This window comes from Carlito syrichta, unplaced genomic scaffold, assembly GCF_000164805.1.
Source record: "Carlito syrichta isolate Samal-C Ts95f unplaced genomic scaffold, Tarsius_syrichta-2.0.1 Scaffold304678, whole genome shotgun sequence".
NCBI classification, from domain to species: Eukaryota; Metazoa; Chordata; class Mammalia; order Primates; family Tarsiidae; genus Carlito; species Carlito syrichta.
In genome coordinates, this window is record NW_007248774.1 from 75723 (window position 1) to 94229 (window position 18507).

General features: G+C 46.6%; 1 protein-coding gene across 1 annotated transcript in view; it reads left to right on the forward strand.

Annotated features, from left to right (window-relative positions):
* Positions 1-18507, forward strand: part of HEPHL1 (hephaestin like 1) — a 63523-nt gene that overhangs the window by 24080 nt on the left and 20936 nt on the right. Inside the window, exons 6-12 of the mRNA XM_008060624.2 lie at positions 1339-1507; positions 3797-3936; positions 4082-4213; positions 7005-7216; positions 12529-12679; positions 15378-15590; positions 17087-17142. Of these exons, the coding sequence (XP_008058815.1) occupies positions 1339-1507; positions 3797-3936; positions 4082-4213; positions 7005-7216; positions 12529-12679; positions 15378-15590; positions 17087-17142 (1073 nt within the window). The remainder of the gene's footprint in view (positions 1-1338; positions 1508-3796; positions 3937-4081; positions 4214-7004; positions 7217-12528; positions 12680-15377; positions 15591-17086; positions 17143-18507) is intronic.

Below are 18507 nucleotides of genomic sequence, written 5' to 3' on the forward strand. Positions count from 1 at the left end.
ACAACAACAAAAAATTTGGATATTGACTAACTACACACAGTCACTAGTTGGTACAGAGGACCAGCTGTTCAGGGCTACTTTGATAACACCTTCTTGTTCCCGTCCACTGTAAGCAACAAGTTTCAGCATAGCCAGCTGAATTACTTCAATTAAATTCATCTCAAGAGTTGATCAGTTAATTTGTACTGGGTACTCCTCTGGGAAGACAAAGATGACCACGGCAAGGCTCCTAGTCTCAGAGGGCCTCATGCTATGAAATCTGGGAGGAAGCTGCAGGTTTAAAATCCAGACATTAGCAGCTATTTGAGACTAGTGAGACTGCTAATTTGGCCTGCAGTTGTGGCCAGATGTAGCACTGAAAGGCAATATTCACTGAAACAGTATTTCCTAAACTGTACATGTTCTCAGAAAAAATAATGTAAAAAACTTAGAAAATACATATAACTTTATTTTTTAAATCTCGAGTCCCGTATAGAGACACTGGCATTACATTTTGATGAATATCGTCCCTCAATATTTTCTGTACCTTAATGTGTACATGTACATGCCATTTATACAACGAAAACAGTCAATTAACACTGCCCGATAACTACTTTCTCCAGTTATTAACGTTTTAGGAGTATATGTTCATGTCAGTGTACATAAAGCTGTTTCCTCACTGTTCATGCTTCCACTGCCCACCATAAGGGCTTCACACCTTACTGAACCAACATTCTGTTGCTTAAACTTAGATTTTCCCCCATTTTTTGCTATCATACACGGTAACCGTTATTTACAGGTATGTCTGTATTTTCTCCTGAATACTCCTAGCTTTGGGAAAACGCCTAACTTTGGAATTCTTGGATTCAGAGCATGATCTCTTCTTTAAGCTGTGGATACATATTGCCAAATCCTCTTTTAGGAATTGTTACTCTTCCGCCCCTCCCCCAATTCCTCTGCCAACGCTGAGAATTACTAGTCTTTCTAGTCCTTACCAATCTGATCAATGAACAACAGTGCCATCTGATTATGATTAAGGTTGAGTTTCTTTTCATTTGTTTTTTGGACAATCTTATCTCTTTTGTGAATAAACTATTTCTGTCCGGTGCCCATTTGCTATTGGAGATCTACTTTTTTCTTCCTAATTTGTAAAAGTGATCTGCACATTAATCTTTTGTCATATTTATTGCAAATATCCCTCAGCCCCACCATTTATCCTTTGTTTTTAACTTTGTTCATGATCCAGTTTTCTGTACAGAAGCTTCAAATGTCCATGAAGTCAAATCTATCGGTCTTTCCTGAACGATTTATTTTTGTGAGCATTTATACTCTGGCTTGTGGTTTTCGTCTGTTCTGCAGCTGGTATGCTGGGGCAGTACAATGTTGACAGCTGCAAAGGTGATGTTTTTCACCCCAAGATGAATGGTCAACAGAGGCGCTACTTTATAGCAGCCGAAAAAGTTCTCTGGGATTATGGTCCTCAAGGCTACAACAAATTCAGCGGTCTTGCCCTAAATGCCTCTGGCAGGTAAGTGCTCCCTGCTGGTGTTCTTAAGCCTTCCGTCAGTCAGAGAGGCATGTGGGGGAACACCAATCCAGGGCCTCCCTGTGAACTCGTTTGCATTCCAGGTATGCTCTGATGAGTGTGTCCTGCAGAGAGGGCATGCGTCACTGCTCAGGGCGCGCTTAATGCTGTATCCTACTGCTGAGAGGTGGTAGAGCACTCGCTGTTTTGTGGCTTGTTGGCTGAGTCAAAACACCAGATCCAGCCACTCATCAGGCATTTCTTGAGTACGTACCATGTGTAAACAACAGTGCTGCATGCCATACTAAGCTGACAGGGAGCAGACTAAGACCTCAGCACATATGCGGTGGGCAGTCTTGAAGAGGGAATAAGACAGGAGCCTCTTTCAGTGGACACGAGCTGGCCAAGGAAAGTCACCTTTTCTGGTCTGAGGCCAGCCTGGTGTAAGCCCTATCTACGTACTGCAAATGCTCTTTCCCTCACGTCGCCTCTTAAGTGGAGCATCCCCTGACTTGAGTCATAATTCATCGTTTTCTCTCTGGGCTCCCATAACAAACAGCATTTTTCAACTGAATCTAGCAATTCTGTGATTTGCCATAGAATCATATGCAATGATGTCTGTGAAATCACACACAAAAAAATGTGATGTCAAGAATAATGGCTATTACCCTCTGATCCTTTTTATATTTGAAGGAAGGTTAACATTTTTCTTTGTGCTCAATGATATGACACCGTTTGCTTCTTTAAGTATAGATTTCACTTATTCACTATTTTATTCATTCATACATTCACTCATTCTTTCACCAACCTGATGTACGTGAATCTTGCCTAAAGAATTTGCATGAACCATCCATGGAAAACTCTCTGATACCAACACTCTCCATGGACCGACATTCTCCATAAACAGAATGATGAGAATTAGCATTTAAAATGATGTCTTAGAGGCCTTTTAGAATTCTGAAGTGCCTTCTCAAACATGAAAGACGAAACTGCATCCAATCCATACTGAATGTGACATACGGAAACACCATGCACAAGGTGATGTGCGGGATGCCAGGATGTCTAAGACAGCGTTCCCACCTTCAGGCCGTGAGAGTAGCTGCACGCACGGTGGAAGAAGGACTACTCTGCAAGTGACGAGTAGCAGCGCAATGGGTCCTTCACGCAGCAAGTCTTCTGGGTGTTCAGAGCGCTGAGACAGCAGGGATGCGCCACAGAGGAAGTGGGACTTCAGCAGGGTCTCGAGGAGCGGCAGAGTTTATGAGCAAAAGGCGGAGAGGGACATTCCACACGTGGGGCTTGATGCAAAGCACCTGCTGGGGAGGGGAGAGTGGGGCGATGAGGATGGTGGGAGTGGAGGCTGTGCTGCGGAATGGGGATCCGCATAGAGCAGCCGGGAGAGCTGGGGCTGGACGCCCACTGCAGAAGCCCTTGGTTCCCGTTGGACTTGGTCTGACTGCCAGCTGGAAGCCAGTGGAGAGTTTGGAGCAGGCAAACGAATGAAAACACGAGTTTGGAGACTAGAGATGCGAAAAGGATGTGGGGAGTCAGCCTGAGACCGGGGACGCAGAGTGTGCGGTCAGAAGGTTCATGCAGCACCCGGACCCAGGCCTGTGACAGGAGAGGAAAGGAAGGGAAAAGACACACCCCAGGCCCAGAAAGGGAAGGGTGCAGAGCCACTTGCAAGAGAGGAGGGACAAGATGAGGGCACGAGGAAGAGAAAGAAGACGGTCGACGTGGCTGTAAGGGAGACGGTACCACTGACGGAAACACAAGTCAGAACTTATGTCATTGCATTCACAACTTGGAAAGCTGGCATTTCGTGTCTATGGTTTACATGATAACTCTCTGCTAATGAAACAATTTGATTAGCTAGACACCCCATTCCTTACCATGCCAGATAGCAAAGAGCTTACTATTCACATTGGCATCAGCAGGAGATAGAGGGATGCATATTCTGCAGAGAAACCAGTTAGCTCTTTGCTACTTTGCAGGATGCCATTCCAGAACTCCAGTGCTGGTAAGTGAGGCTCTCACCTGTGCCTTCTTCAGTTGCTGGACCTCAGGGGAAGAAAGTACAGTGGTTAAGAGAGAATGAGCTTGAGTATCATCCCACCTCAGAGATTTTGAAGGCTGGCAGACTATCCCCGGGAACTTTGTTGCAACTATGCTGCCTTTTCTAGGGAGATGGGTGGGTGAGCGGGCTGAAGATGATAAAACAAGGCTCCACAGCGAAGGTGTTCACTGGCTATGTTGTGATGTGTTCTCAGTCAGATTCCTGTGTCTTTTCAGTGATTCAGAGCTCTACTTCACACAAGGGGACAGCAGGATAGGAGGAAAATACTGGAAAGCTCGGTACACTGAATTTGTTGATGCAACTTTCACTCAGAGAAAGAGACTTTCTGCTGCAGAAGTCCATCTTGGAATTCTTGGTATAGTAAAGCCATCCTTCGAGGTTTCAGCCCGGGGAGATGCTCGTGCCGGGCATAGACATTCCCTAGAATGGCTCTTCCCCTACACGGCTTCACTGTTTTTGTCTCTTTCAATGTCCTCCCTCCTCCTCTCGATGTGTTCCAGGCCCGGTCATCAAGGCAGAGGTGGGTGATACCCTGTTAGTGACCTTTGCCAACAAGGCTGACAAGGTCTACAGCATTTTGCCGCACGGTGTGATCTATGACAAGGCGTCTGATGCGGCCCCAAACACAGACGGTGAGTCTCAGCCTGGGCTCAGGGAAGAAGCAGGACGAATGAGGGAAACGCTTAGAGCTAAACGAACCTGGTTCAAACCTGGCCAGTTCTGAGAGCTTGGTCAATTATTTAAACTTTCTGAACCTTATTCTATGACACTCACCTCACAGGGCTTTGGAAAGGGATGGAGAAAGTTTAGAACAGGGTCCCGCCTAGGGTAGGTTCTCAGGAAATGTCCGTTTCTTTCTTTCCTTTTCTTTCAAGAATGTAGTGAGTCTCAAGATGAAGTACGTTCATCATTTCCTCTGCTCTCAGATGGGGAGCTTTGCTGCTGCAGGTTGCGTGGAATTCCGTGGGTGAAGGCTGAGGCAGGCATCTGGCTTCCGGTGTTTCTTTGACATCCAAATCTTGCACATGGTCTTTGCTCTGACTCTAGCAACAAATGCTTAAAACCAGCATCAAGTGCTTGCCGTTCTATGTGGCCTCTCCTCAGCAGAGTTTGTAGTACAGGGTCTCTGCGTGGGGAGGGCAGTCGTTGCCAGCGGCTGCATTAGCTATGATGCCTTCCAGTCATGGCGGTGCCCTGGGGAAGTTGGGTCCCGGTTACTCATCTTCCTCTCTGAATGGGCATCACGGCTGCCAGGGGTGCTTCTGCACACTGGGGTGTGAGGCCAGGCTCAGCGGAGAACAGACTTTGTGGTGATGGTGAGGGGACAGAGGAGAAGAGAATGAAGGGAGGATGCCCCCCCGACCCATCCTCACCCTCTCCTGCTGCAGTAGCAATTCCTATATATGTGCGTTCCTCCTCGTCAGAGTGCTCAGAATGACTGTGTGTGTGTGTGTGTGTGTGTGTATGTGTGTTTCATGTGTGCAGAACACTGGGAACAGACACACTGCTTATATTTACTTCTTTTTAAACCCAGCAAGCAAACTGGGTACCTTTTGGCAAAGCGCTGGACAAGATGCAGTGAGTCTCTGGCTTCATCTCGTAGGGTAGATTAAATGTGTCTTTTGGCAACACGATGTGAGGGTTCAATGCACACTCTTTGGAGTCAGACTGAGCCAAGTTTGAATCTCGCATTTGCCATTGATCAGCTTTGTAACCTTGGGCATTCGTTTACCTCCTCTGTCTTGTAGCCACTTGCGTTATTTCCTAGGTCAATCTCCTAGATTTCAAACTCTTTAAAAATGGGGTTCTCACTGAACTCTTGAGTATCTTCTGCAGGGACAAGTAGAATATATTCCACATAGAAGGCATTCCAGTGATATTTCATGGATTTTCATTTAATTGTTAAATGGGCCACTACTACTCGTTTAATATTCGTTAAGCCTGGTTTTTGAGTAAGAATTGTGTGTAGTCTATGAAGAAGATAATCCTTTGACTTAAAGTTCTGTCTCACAAAACACCAAACTGTGGCAGTGTCCTGCCCAGTAGAGGACATACAAGAATTGACAATTAAGTTCATCAACTCAACCTTTAAAAAGTGCTCCATACCTCATTGCTGAATATTGCTGCGGTTGCCTTTGAAGTGCTCCCTTTGGGAAGCTGTGCACTGACGACAGCACCTAGACCATCTGTCAAAGCAGTTTTGGAACTCTTTTTCTGGAATGGCCATCAGAGCTGTCATCATATGTTCTGAATGTCATCAAAATGTCTGTCTTGCAATATTTCCTTTATCATTGGGTAAATAAAAAAGTCTTGGGGGCCAGATCAGGTGAGTAGGGAGGGTGTTCTAATACAGTTATTTGTTTACAGGCTAAAAACTCCTCACAGACGGTGCTGTGTGAGATGGTGCATTGTCGTGATGCAAGAGTTCCCTCTGGGCAATTTTTGTACACACCTTTCTCATGCCAAGATCTTCAGTTAAGATTTTCCTGTTTTTTTGTTTGTTTGTTTTTGAGTTGGAGTCTCACTCTGTCACCCAGACTGGAGTGCAGTGGCTGCTCCTGGCCACTGCAGCCTTGACCTGCTGGGCTCCAGCGATCCTTCTGCCTCAGCCTTCTGAGTAGCTGAAACTACAGGTGGGCACTACCACGCCCGGCTAATTTTTTTTATTTATTGTAGAGATGAGGTCTCGCCAAGTTGCCTAGGCAGGTCTCGAACCCGCGGGCGCAGGCAATCCACTCACTTCAACCTCCCAAGGCACGGGATTACAGGCTGAGCCACCGAGCCCGGCTTTCCTGTTTCTCTATTGGTGTTTATTTGATCTACTATGCTTCTCACAGTCTGCCAATGATCTGACGCACAATTTAATGAATTTTTGCAATGTTTTTGTCAGTTCTGCTCATTACTGGCTGTCCTGACCTCTCTCCATCAGTGACGCTTTCTGTCTCCTCAGCAAAACGTTTAATCCATTTGTACACTGCTATTTCCTTCATGACATTATCCCAATAAGCTTGGACTAACATGTCCCTGATTTCACTTCCACTCTTGCCACGTCTAACAAGAAGTTTAGTGTTTGTTCATGGCCCTAATTCAAACTCTGACATTCTCGTGATGGCAGCTCTGACAGCCATTCCAGAAAGAGTTCCAAAATTGCTTTGACAGGTGGACTAGGTGCTGGCATCAGTGCATAGCTTCCCCAGGGGAGTACTTCAAAGGTGACTATAGTGGCACTCGGCAGTGAGATATGGAGCACTTTTTCTAGGATGAGTTTGTGAACTTAATTGTCAGACCCCATGAGAGAAAACAACTGTTCTTGTGTAGAATTCGTCATCATTGGAGAAAGAAACCCTGGACTGAAAGACTCAGTCTGACAAATTTCATATTCTTGGCTGTTGCCTTGAGTGATTGTTTTGTTTATATTCTCAGGATTCGTGAAACCAGGGGCACATGTTAAGCCAGGCGAAACCTTCACATACAGGTGGACAGTGCCCGAGAGTGTAAGCCCGACTGACGGTGACCCTCCCTGTCTGACCTATCTTTACTTCTCAGCAGTTGACCCAATCAAGGACACCAGCTCTGGCCTTGTGGGGCCTTTGCTGGTCTGTAAAAAGGGCGTTCTCAATGCTGATGGGACACAGGTAGGCCATCAGATGTCACTAGTTCTCCTCAGGGTGGTATATGGGAGAGATTGGTAATATGGCTACAGATTAGATGAGATTGGGCATGTTCAGGGTGGTATGGCTGCAGACCTGGCTAGAGATTAGGCAGTGATAAATCGTTACAATAAATGATTTCTCCTCTTTCCTCTTGCAATGGACTTCTATAAAGTGGAGGTTTTATTTTATTGTTTGTAAAAATTTAAGATCTGCATTTCCAGTTACAAATGCCCACCCAAGAACATGGGATTTATGCTTGCAATGGTGGGGATTTGGTGGGCCTCTTTTCCTGTGCATTGCTCTGATTCTGGAACCTTAGAGACCCACATGGATGCTACCTGGAATTATTCTTCTTGGACAAGGTTTCTCAACCTTGGTCACCATCAGAGTCACTTGGGGACCTTTTCAACATCTTTTATTCTGACACTCCATCCAGACCAATTAAATCAGAATCTCCAGGTGATTCCAATGTGCAGTCAAGGCTGAGAACCAATGTAACTTGCTACTGTAAACTGGAAGTTAATCCCTATGGCTGAAAGAACAAGAAAGCTTGTAGATAACGTCCTGCAGGTTCCTAGACAGAGCCCTGCATGGTTGCACTGACTAGTGCAGCAAAGCAGAGCATTCCAGGCTATGTCTACATGATAGCACGCACACTAATGGAGAGAGGAAAATTCAGTCACTCAGCCATTTATTTCACCAATCAGAAATTGCAAAGCAATTTCTTTAAGTAGCATATTTTATCATTTTTGGTAACATATGGGCCCACTTCTGGGCTTAAAAGAATTTCTGGGCTTGGAGGATACAAAATATCCTGGTCTGCTTTGGATTTTTAGTTCCCTACATGAAGGACCAACCCTAGAAATGTCTGTTGCATGTGCATAAGACTGAATATTCACACTATATCTCAACAATCACACAAAGCAAAGCAGAATGATTGTCCACCTTGCAAAGCTGAAGAAGCAGAGACTCAGAGACACAGAAATTCCCAGTCATACACCTAGTGAATAGTGAAGGTCAACAGTGAAGCATAGAACTTTGAGCATCCAACTTTGTTCTTTTTCCAACATACTGCCTTGCTTCCTGTCACTCAATACCTAAAACAGGGAGATTAATTGCCAAAACTAGTTTGAAAGGTAGTTCTGATTTTTGCCCCTGTTGTGTCTATTTGGTGGTAACTTTGAGACTTGCTGGAAGCCCCCTATAGTCTGCGGGACTTGTTGCCCAAGTCAAAGTCTGCGTGCACAGAATTCACAAGAGAAAAAAAAGCAGCTGGAAACCCCCATGCCTGGAATTTGGCTGACAGAGAAATCCTTTTGGCCAGATGGAAAATGATGTTCAATGTAAGAAATACGTATGAAACACCTACTATGTGCCAGGCCCTCTAGAGGTCAGGCCTTTTCAGGCAGATGGAGAGATGAACTGGGAAAGAGGTGCTTGCGTCTCTTTCCGGTAAATTGTTGCAAATGCTCTCCATGGTGAGTGGCCAGGTGACATAAGGCTGGTTCCTAACACGTGGCCTTCCACAGTAACCACCCAGCCAAACTCCATACTTTCACGCCTTCATCTCTCCCTCTCTCTCTGTCTCCTTCTTTCTTCTCTCTGTCTCCTTCTTTCTTCTCTCTCCCTCACCTATGTCCATCTCACACATTTTGAAATAACTTGACTTTCGAAAACATTGCAGAAAACTGCCAAGAATCCTCATACACCCTCAACCAGACTCCCTCGATACAAACATTTTATCTGATTTGCCTTAGTATTCTCTCTGTTTTTCTGGTTTCCACCCCCCGCCCCGACTTGTTGGAGCGGAGGTCGCAGACATGACGTCTCTTCAGTGGGTGTTTCCTGAAAACAAGGACACTCTCTGACACACATTTATCCAAGTCAGTAAATTAATCTGATATTATCAAATCTACATACACTTTAAAATGGTATTAACTGTCTTGTGTCTTCCTGGTCCAGGCTCGGACCAGGGCCAGGCATGGCACGGAGCTCTCTCCTGTTTCTGGCCCCTCTTTCCCCATGACTGGCTTTCATCACAGGACACCACCGCGATTTTCCTAAAGGACAGAAAAGAGCAAGGCACGTCCCTGGTCAGCAGCTCTGGTAGTTTCCCATCACCCTTAGAGTAGAGCCCCACAGGGTGGATCTTGGCTTGGGCCCGACCTGCCGCTGTCCCTTGATATCACTCGCCGTGCGCCTCATGGCCCCTGTGCTCCATCCACACCCGCCTTTCTGTCTCTCTCCCAGGCCAAACTTGCCTCTGACTGGGGTCCTCAGTGCTAGGCTCCCTCTGCCTGGAATGTGTTCCTCTGACCTTTGCACGGCTGGCGCGTCCTGTCAGCTCCTCAGAGAAGCCTTCCCTGGTCTCCAGGCTAGAGTCACTCTCTACTGTGTCACCTGATTTTACTGTCACTTGCTACCATATTTTGTTTATTTGCTTTTGGGTATAGTGTGTTTCCTCCTGTATGGATGTGAGTACTTTGGAGCAGGGACTTTGTCTGTCTTATCTTCCTTTCCTAGATCAATGCCTGGCACAGTGCTGACACTTAACAATCATTTTTGGTTGAACAAGTGAAATGCAGGGTCAGCACTCTTATCCCGAAAATTAAGAAGTTCAGTTAACAGAAAACGCCACATCACACACATCTTAAACGTTGCGGGGCCTGCAAATAGACACTGAGAATTGCAGGACAACCTCATTTGCAAAACTAATTTTCCTTATCCACATTTCAACACTCAGAGTTGTGTGATGGTTTATGGGTCACACTGTCTAGCTTTCCTGATGCTGTGGAGGCCTAGACTATACTAATCTAGGTGCTCTTTACAAAACAGTTTTGGGCTGCAGACACCAGCACTACTCAGATGCCATACACACACACACACACACACACACACACACACACATATATAGATATATATATATAGAGAGAGAGAGAGACAGAGAGAGAGAGAGAGACAGAGAGACAGAGAGAGACAGAGACAGAGAGACACTGACTTGTTATAGGAATGAGGTCATGCAATTATGGACTGACCAGTGTGAAATCTGGTGAGTCAGCAAACCGAGCACCCCAGTGAGCTGATAGCGTAGCTCCAGCCTGAAAGTTGAAAAGTCTGAGAACCAGGAAGAGCCGACATTTCAGTTCAAGGATGAAGAAAGAAAGACGCCGATGCCCTGGTTCCAGGCAGCCGAGCAGGAGGAGCGCCCTCTTCCTCGGAGGAGAGTCAGCCTTTTGGCGCTGTTTGGTCTTTCACCTGACTGCAAGAGGTTTGCTCATGTCAAGAAATACCACAAGCTTTATTCAGGCTGCTGGTTCGGTAGTTCATCTCATTCAAACACGTCCTTACAGAAACACCCAGAACCACGTCTGAACAAATATCTGGGACCCCGTGACCCAGTGAAGTCACACACAAGCTCACAATCACACAGGGTTCCGTCACCTTCCTCCTCGTGGTTTCTCGGGCTGGCTTCCCACTGTCACAGATCCGGTGACCCCCAACGCATCTCAAGGGTTGAGGGCCTTCGGGCCAACTCCGTCCAACGGCTCGTCTTCGTGCCGGGGACAGTTGCGGAGCTGAAGACGACAGCGTCAAGGACTTGGTGTCGGTTGGGCGTGGTTCTGAGTGCTGTGGCCATGTCACCTCATGTAACCTTCACAAAAACACAATGCAGGGACAGTACCATCCACACTGTGCAAGTGAGGACATTGGGGCTTAGAGAGGATGACTTGCTTGCCCCAGGCCTCACAGCAAACACGCAGAAGGACGGCATTAGCACCTGGGTCTCCCTGCGCACGTAGCCCGTGGGCTTTTAAGATACGTTTTGCCTCTCCATTCCCCCCTTTTTGTATTTTGTAAACGTTTCAGGCATGCGTTGCTTCTTTCCGTAGTCCGTGGTCTTAAGCCGCTGCCTTCTAAAGTGTCTTGTGGCCAAAGCGAAGACCACACACGGGGTACAGCTGGAGCAGAAAGCAAGGAGCGTCCAGTTGTCAGGGGGTTAAGAAGGCGCCATGGAGGTGGGCAGATGCACGGAGCCATGGCTGGCCCACGTGGTCTGTAGAGCAAAGGGAGGCGGACTCAGCGCCGAGGGAGGACGTGCTCGGAGGGCAGAGGGCTGTGGAGCCCCGAGGTGCAGGGGACGTCAGGGAGCACGGCTGAAGTGCCGGGACGGACGGGTCCAGAGATGAGGTGGGGCGGGTGGGCAGGGCCAAGTGGCCGGAGTCGAGCGTGCACTGTCCAGCTTAAAGAGAGGTACGGTCAGACGGACCATGGAGGGTCTCTCGGGGGCAGGCTGCAGGATGGTGGTGGCTTGGGCGGGGAGCAGGAAGATGCAAAGGCTAGAAAACGCGGCCTCTCCCTGGGCCAGTCCTAAAGTAGAGCCACCCCTGGCGCTGTGTGGTCGGATCGGCTCAAGCAGACACATGAGGAGCACCTGCGAGTGGAGCGGGTCCCCTTTCTCCTCAAAGACAGCTCTGGTTGACGTGAGGTAGTCAACTCCTATCAGTTACATGAGTTTATCTTTTCACTCACACACGTGTATCGAGTGCCTTCTTCTCCAGGCATTTTTCTGGGGATACAGAAAGGAACCCAAAATGTCTCTACCCTCATGAAGCCTCCACTGAGGTGGAAAAAACAGTTAAAAATAAGTTCATCGATAAAATGTAATGTCAGGTGGGTATAAATGCTGTGAAGAATAATAAAGTAAGATAAAGTGAGGGGAGAGTTTGTGGGTGGGTGATGGTGACTATCTCAGTGGTCAGGAAAGACCACTCTGAGGCGGAGACATCTGTGCAGAGAGCTGAGTGGAGTCGGGGACCAGGCAAGCCCTGGGGGTCAACACACGAAAGGCTCCCGGGGCAGGAGCGAGGCTGGTGTCTTGGCAGCAAAAGGCCAGGGCGGCTGGAGCCAGGAGGTGCACATGAGGGGACCAGTCAGAGAGAGAGGGGCTGGGCAGGGCAAGGAGGCCACGGCAAGCAGAAGGGCCGGCGAGGGCAGCCGACCACAGGAGCGCCACAGAGGTGAGAGCCTTCTGGGAGGGTCTGGCTTCCTGGAGGAAAGGAGAAGCACAGGTCAGAAGAAAGGATAGAACGAGAAAGACACATTTTTTGGGTGTGGCGTAAATCCATCAGAGCCACATTCAGTGTTGTGATTTGCAAAGGGCCGGGTCCAGTCATAACTGATGCCTCCCAGCCCTGATCCGCTCAGTGTGAACGTTGAAAGTGAAGCAGCTCTGAGAATTCCCCTCTGCTACACTTTTTATGCACACTTTTGTCGTTGCTGTTGTCTATCTGCAGAAGGGAATAGACAAGGAATTTTACCTACTGTTCACAGTCTTTGACGAGAATCTGAGCAGGTATCTCGACGAAAACATTCAAAAGTTTACCTGGCGTCCCTTCAGCGTTCAAAAAGAAGACAAAGAGTTTGTGAAATCCAACCGGATGCATGGTATGACACCCACCTTTCTCTCCTGTGAATGAAAGCCTTGATTGCCCTGGAAGCGAAAATGGTAGAATGTTTTAGTGATCCTAATTTTGGTTTCTTGGCTGTTGTTTGTGGTCACGAGTAAGTTATTTCATGCCTTCAGCTTCACCAGGTATGGTAAAGCCTCCCTATCTCCCAGACAGGTTGTGAGATGTAATTCTTCTAAAACAATTTATCAGCCTTAGTTGAAGCAGCACAAAATCTAAACTAGCAAAGACCACAGTGCATCACAAGTGTAGAAAATTACAAAACGCCCCCTTGGGTTCACAATAACGTCATTTAGCCTGATAACCAAGGTGATAATAAGATAAACGCTTTACACAGCAAAGCATTCTGATAAAGTGACACGAGTGACTGCTGAAAGCCTCCATTTGCAAACCGCTAGCTGTTCCTATCCCAGATCTTCGTTTGGGAGGAATGACTTAATTGTCCCTCCTGCTCTCTCTGTGTATCAAGGGTTGTCATAGCAAGCCACCTGCTAATGGCTCATGAGTTACACAGCATGCTCCTCAGTCTTGGGCACTTTGCCTAATGTGGCAGAAGAACGAGTGTTCAGCTCAATGTCTGCGGGAGTGTGCAGTCAGCAAAAGTGCCTGACACAAGTAGTGTGGGATAACCGGAGTAGCATTCTTGCTTTAAGGCCGAGCGAGTACCTATGTATTACTTTTGTGGAAGACGAACAAAACAGCCCCCAGCCTTCCTCCCTACCATGGAAGTCCAAAGAGGCCCAAGGCCATACGTTCCCCACAGCAACCAGCTCACAGACCCGCGGGTCCCAGATGCCCATGTGCGACAGTCTCCCGCAGGGCCGGTGGAAAGCTGGGGGCAGGGCGCTTTCAGCTTACCTTCTACCGAAAGCTTTGCCATGGCTGAAGACAAAATTTGATTCTGAACTTCTTAGTAGACAATAAAAAAGGGAAGCTAAGCTAGACATGAGGAAATATAGCAGTTCCTTAGTGGAGAAGATGAATTGCAAAACACACTTATTGTCAGAGAGGCCTTTTCACGGAAAACAGTCAACAACTGAATGAACCATGCCAAACCCAGCCCCAACCTGGTTTGTCAAAGGGAAATTCATTTCTCTATGTTAGACTTGTAGGATGTTTCATCTTTAAAGCAGAGTTCAAGGAAAGATAATGCATCTTAATGCAAATTGCACATTAGTTATAAATTAAGTTATAAGTTTGGTTTTCATGGGGAGGTTGGGGGGAAGAAAGCAGCAAAGTCAAAGAGAAAGGGCCTTACACGTGCCCGACTTTTGTGTTGTGTGTGTTAGATAAGCTGCATTTGAAAGGTATTTGGTAAATAAATGGATGTGTGCTCTAGACAAAGAGGTTTTAAACACAATTTCCAGGGCAGGAAAAGATTCTCTACCAACCAGCCAAGGACTAAATTTATCAACACCTTGATCTACTCTCATACCTCTTGAACATTCTGTAGATGAAATTTAGATCATTTATTTACAAAAGCGTTGTTAAGGTTCCCCCCCTAGAAACTGTGGGGTCTTCCTAGGTCTTCTTGGAATTGCTAGTAATAACCCCAGACTTGAATACTTACCAGGCACCCCTGGTCTGCAGACATGGACATAAAAAGTGATGTTATTTGACAATAGAATTATAACAGGATGTCATTCATATGTCTGCTCGTTGTTCCTTCCTACTGTGGGCACTGGTGGAGAGTAGGAGGGGACAGAATGCTGGTCTCCCTTAGGGACATCGAGCATGGACCTCACTATGTGCCTGCACCCGTCAGACACTCCTGCTCCCTCGTGGCATCTGCTCTCAAGGGTGGGAATCTGGATTCTCGATTCTCCTCAAGACACTGCTTCAGACAGCCATGACCACTGAATTGGGGCTGGTGTGAAAGATAAAAGCAATACGTCACTCCAGAAGCACTGAAAGTCTACATAGCTAAGTCATCGTTATTTAAAATTCCTTCAGTTATTTTGTTGGAGTATGGAAGTAAAAGTTATCATAAGGTAACTGCATTTACTCAAAGACTAACCTCTTGGGAACTCAGAGCTCCCTTCCTCGCCAAAATTCCTCTCCACTGACTAGGCATACTAATACAGTGTCAACTGAGTGGCAGTCTTTCAAATGAGGCAGAACTCATGACATCCGTAAAAGGATGCCTGATAACTTCTAGAATCACATGCAAAGCTGCTGCTGACTGAGGAAGAGACATTTAGCAAGGGAGATGACAGGGTAAGAACCTCAAAAGAAAAAAGTTTTTCATATTAGGAGTTTTAGAGAAGAGTATGGGGAAATTGATCAAGTCAATAAGATGTTTACAAAAATCGTGTTCTTTGTGATCTACAAGTCAAACGTAAAACTGAGGGCTATTGAATTGTGCCATGAAACAATGGTGTCAGAAACCTGATTTATTTTTGATTCTCAGTGTCCTTGCATATGTGTCATTAAACACAGCATTTATATAATTTATTATATTTTAATTACTCGTTGCTAATTTTGGTCTCCATTTTAAGTTGGTTTCGTGTGGTTTTTCCTCAGTGCTAATTATTCTCTGACAGCAAGGATTGTCTGTATTTGCACACCTGATCCACCCTGCCCAGATACACTGATAATTTTCCACTAAGATGGTGTGTTTTCAGCAGGTTTACATCACTACCAAGGGCTCTGACTCTTGTTTTCCTTCCCTTTAGCTGTTAATGGCTACATGTATGGCAACCAGCCGGGCCTAACCATGTGCCAAAAGGACAGAGTTTCCTGGCATTTGCTTGGAATGGGCACTGACACCGACATGCACGGAATTTTCTTTCAAGGGAACACCATCCACCTGCGAGGCACTCACCGAGACTCCCTGGCCTTGTTTCCCCACGTGTCAACAACAGCGTTCATGCAGCCGGACCATGCAGGTAAACTTGGCGGGTCCTTCTCGGGTGACGAGATTTCTTCCTTGAGGCTCCTCATCTCGGGTGCTCCCCCAGGAGAAACTGGCAGACTTTGGGCACTTCAGCGGGTGTAGAAACAGATGTAGTCTGGGGGCCAGGCACGGCGGCTCACACCTGTCATCCCAGTACTTTGGGAGACTGGGGCAGGAGGATTGCTTGAAGCCAGGAGTTCGAGACCAGACATAGTCCTGATTAGAACAGAGAATCCTGCCTACAATAGTTAGAGCATATGGTGTAAGGGTAGAGGAGAAAGAGCTAAACTAGCATCCACAAAGCAGATGTGCTCTAAGTCACTTTGCCACACAGATCTGAGGAGAGTGCTCTTGGCTTGCAACCCATGGCACGTTCAGCCTCGATCAAGAGGACAGCGTGCTCATGGAGCACGAGCATCACTTCAGTTGCTGCCCTGAAGCATCCACCAGGCTGGGCATCGCAGTGGGTGCTTTCAGATTATGGATGCCACCATGGTGGCAGCCTGGTCTCCCCTCTCCAGGGACGGGTAGTAGCCTCTTGATGAGTTTGTGAGAGACTTCCCTATTTCTGTTCTATTGGGTATCGCTGGTTTCCCGGCAGATCGAGCTTCAGTGGGTCTGGGGCCTGTGGAGTTCCTCGTAAATACCAGTACCTGGAACTTCTCCTCTTAGAGTTTCCAAACTTCTTAGATAATTGGAGTATTTTAATAAAAGACAGGCAGCAAAGTATGGCAGCGTATGCTAACTGCTGCATGAAAAGTGAAGAGAGCAAATGCTATGGGCACTCAACATGTTTTTTTCAACCTGATTTTTTTCATCAGCCTTACTAAGAAATAAATATGCTGTCTAAGATGAGCACTTGCCATGTATTCATGGACGTTCTACTTGTTTGCTTCCCACTAAAACGGCAGTTCAGATGCCTCTGTGTCATCAGTTAAGGACTTGAGACTCGGGTTTCAAAACTTTTGCCCAAGGACTGTCTGAGATGAGGCGCTCCAGAATCTATGCCTTGTAAATGTGTCAGCTTTTCCTAGTGTTCAAGCTCTCTATATTAGTATAGTTGATCTAATGTGAGTCACCCAAACCAAGGGATGTCTTGGATGTAATGTGGTGTGCGTTTTTTAAAAAATACACTCTGGGCAACCCCCTCAGGTCCCTTCCCACTGTGGGAGCTTTTCTGTCCTCTCAATAAATCCTGCTTTCTCAATAAATAAATAAATAAATAAATAAATAAACAAATACACTCTTCAGACCAAAGAGGGAAAGGGATTTGGAAACAACCACATTGCTCTAACCCATAGAAACAGGCACTGAAAGTTAGAGCTAGCAGGAATGATTTAGAAATCCGGCTACTTACTCCAATGTCCCCATCATTACTCCAGCCTGTGTCCCACAGGCTTCCAAAGAGCCTCATAATAATGTTTTCCTGTTTACGTTTGGTGATGAGCATAGATCTGGGACTGCGCAAAAGCTTGATCATTCCACCAGTTTTTGTTCTCTACCTCCAAGCCAAGAAGGGTGCTCAGAAGTCAGTAGAAGAGGCTGTAGGCTGCAGCTCAAACATTTCCTCTTGCTTTTTAGTGGATATCATTTCTCGACTACCAAAGAGCCACGATCAGCACATACACAATGGACCATCTGCAAAAAGCAAATGCAGAGGGCGGTCCTTCAGTCTGTCTCCAAAAGATCTTCTCTGTGGTTTAACAAAGACTCTTCATTATGAGGGTCCTTGTCAGTGCCTGGGATGTTTGGGTACCCATAGAATCAACAGTTTTTGACCATCTAGAAAGAGTTACTTGGCAGCATTTAGACCACAGGTTGCATGTGGAGCATCTTGGAAGCCATGTCTGTGCAGTGTAGAGGCCAGTGGGAGGCGCACTAATCACTCACTCGAAGAACAGAGTCTACCAGAGTAAGACCGAATAATTCCTTCGTGAGTTAGTACCTGCAACACTTTCATTTGTTTTCTATGATTCTATGGTGAATTCAATTAGGATACATCTACCTGATGCCAACACATTTAGAAAATTCAGTTCAGAAAATCACACAATTTTCTTTTTTCATAAACCTTTTTTTTTTTTTTGTCAGAGTCTCACTCTGTCACCCAGGCTGGAGTGCAGTGGCACGATCATGGCTACCACAGCCTGGACGCCTGGGCCCAGGTGATCCTTCTGCCTCAATCTCCCGAGTAGCTGGGACTGCAGGCACCTGTTCCCGTCCCCGGCTAATTTTGTTTTTTTTTTGTAGAGTCAAAGTCTCACTATGCTGTCCAGGCTGGTCTCAAACACCTGGGCTCCAGCGATCCTCCCTCCTCGGCCTCTCAAAGTGCTGGAATTATAGGCATGAGCTACCACCCCCTAGAAAATGACACAGTTTTCACTGAGACATGATTATTGGAATTATGTAGAAAAGTCTAGTTGATTGTTTTCTTTTTCCTTTTCATCTAGCCTGGTGTAGACCGACCATTGAAAATGGGAAGCTCTTTTGTTCAAGGGCTTAATAAAGGCATATATTTGACTTTAACAATAATAACACCTTACATATTGATTGCCCTTTAGAATTTATGAACTCCTTTAGGCAAAAAAAAAAAAAAAAGACATCAGAAATACGGTCCTGTCTGGATTTTGTTTGGGATAATCATCTTGGAGATAATCAGTTCTTTTTAAACAGGGCTGGGCTGAGAAGGTGACACCTGTTGGTGGTTTCCCGGGAGAGCCTGCCTTCCCATAGGGTGCATCGCAGAGGAGACCAGAGACATCACTTCTCGCAGCGACCCGAACGTTTCCGTTTCTGTGGCAAATGAAGTTTAGATGGGGCGGAAGCCAGTGCGCTTCCGGGAAGGCGGGCGGCTTGGGCGCTGAGGCCGAGCCCCCAGGGAATCGGCACCTGCCAGGCCTGCCGCGCGGGCT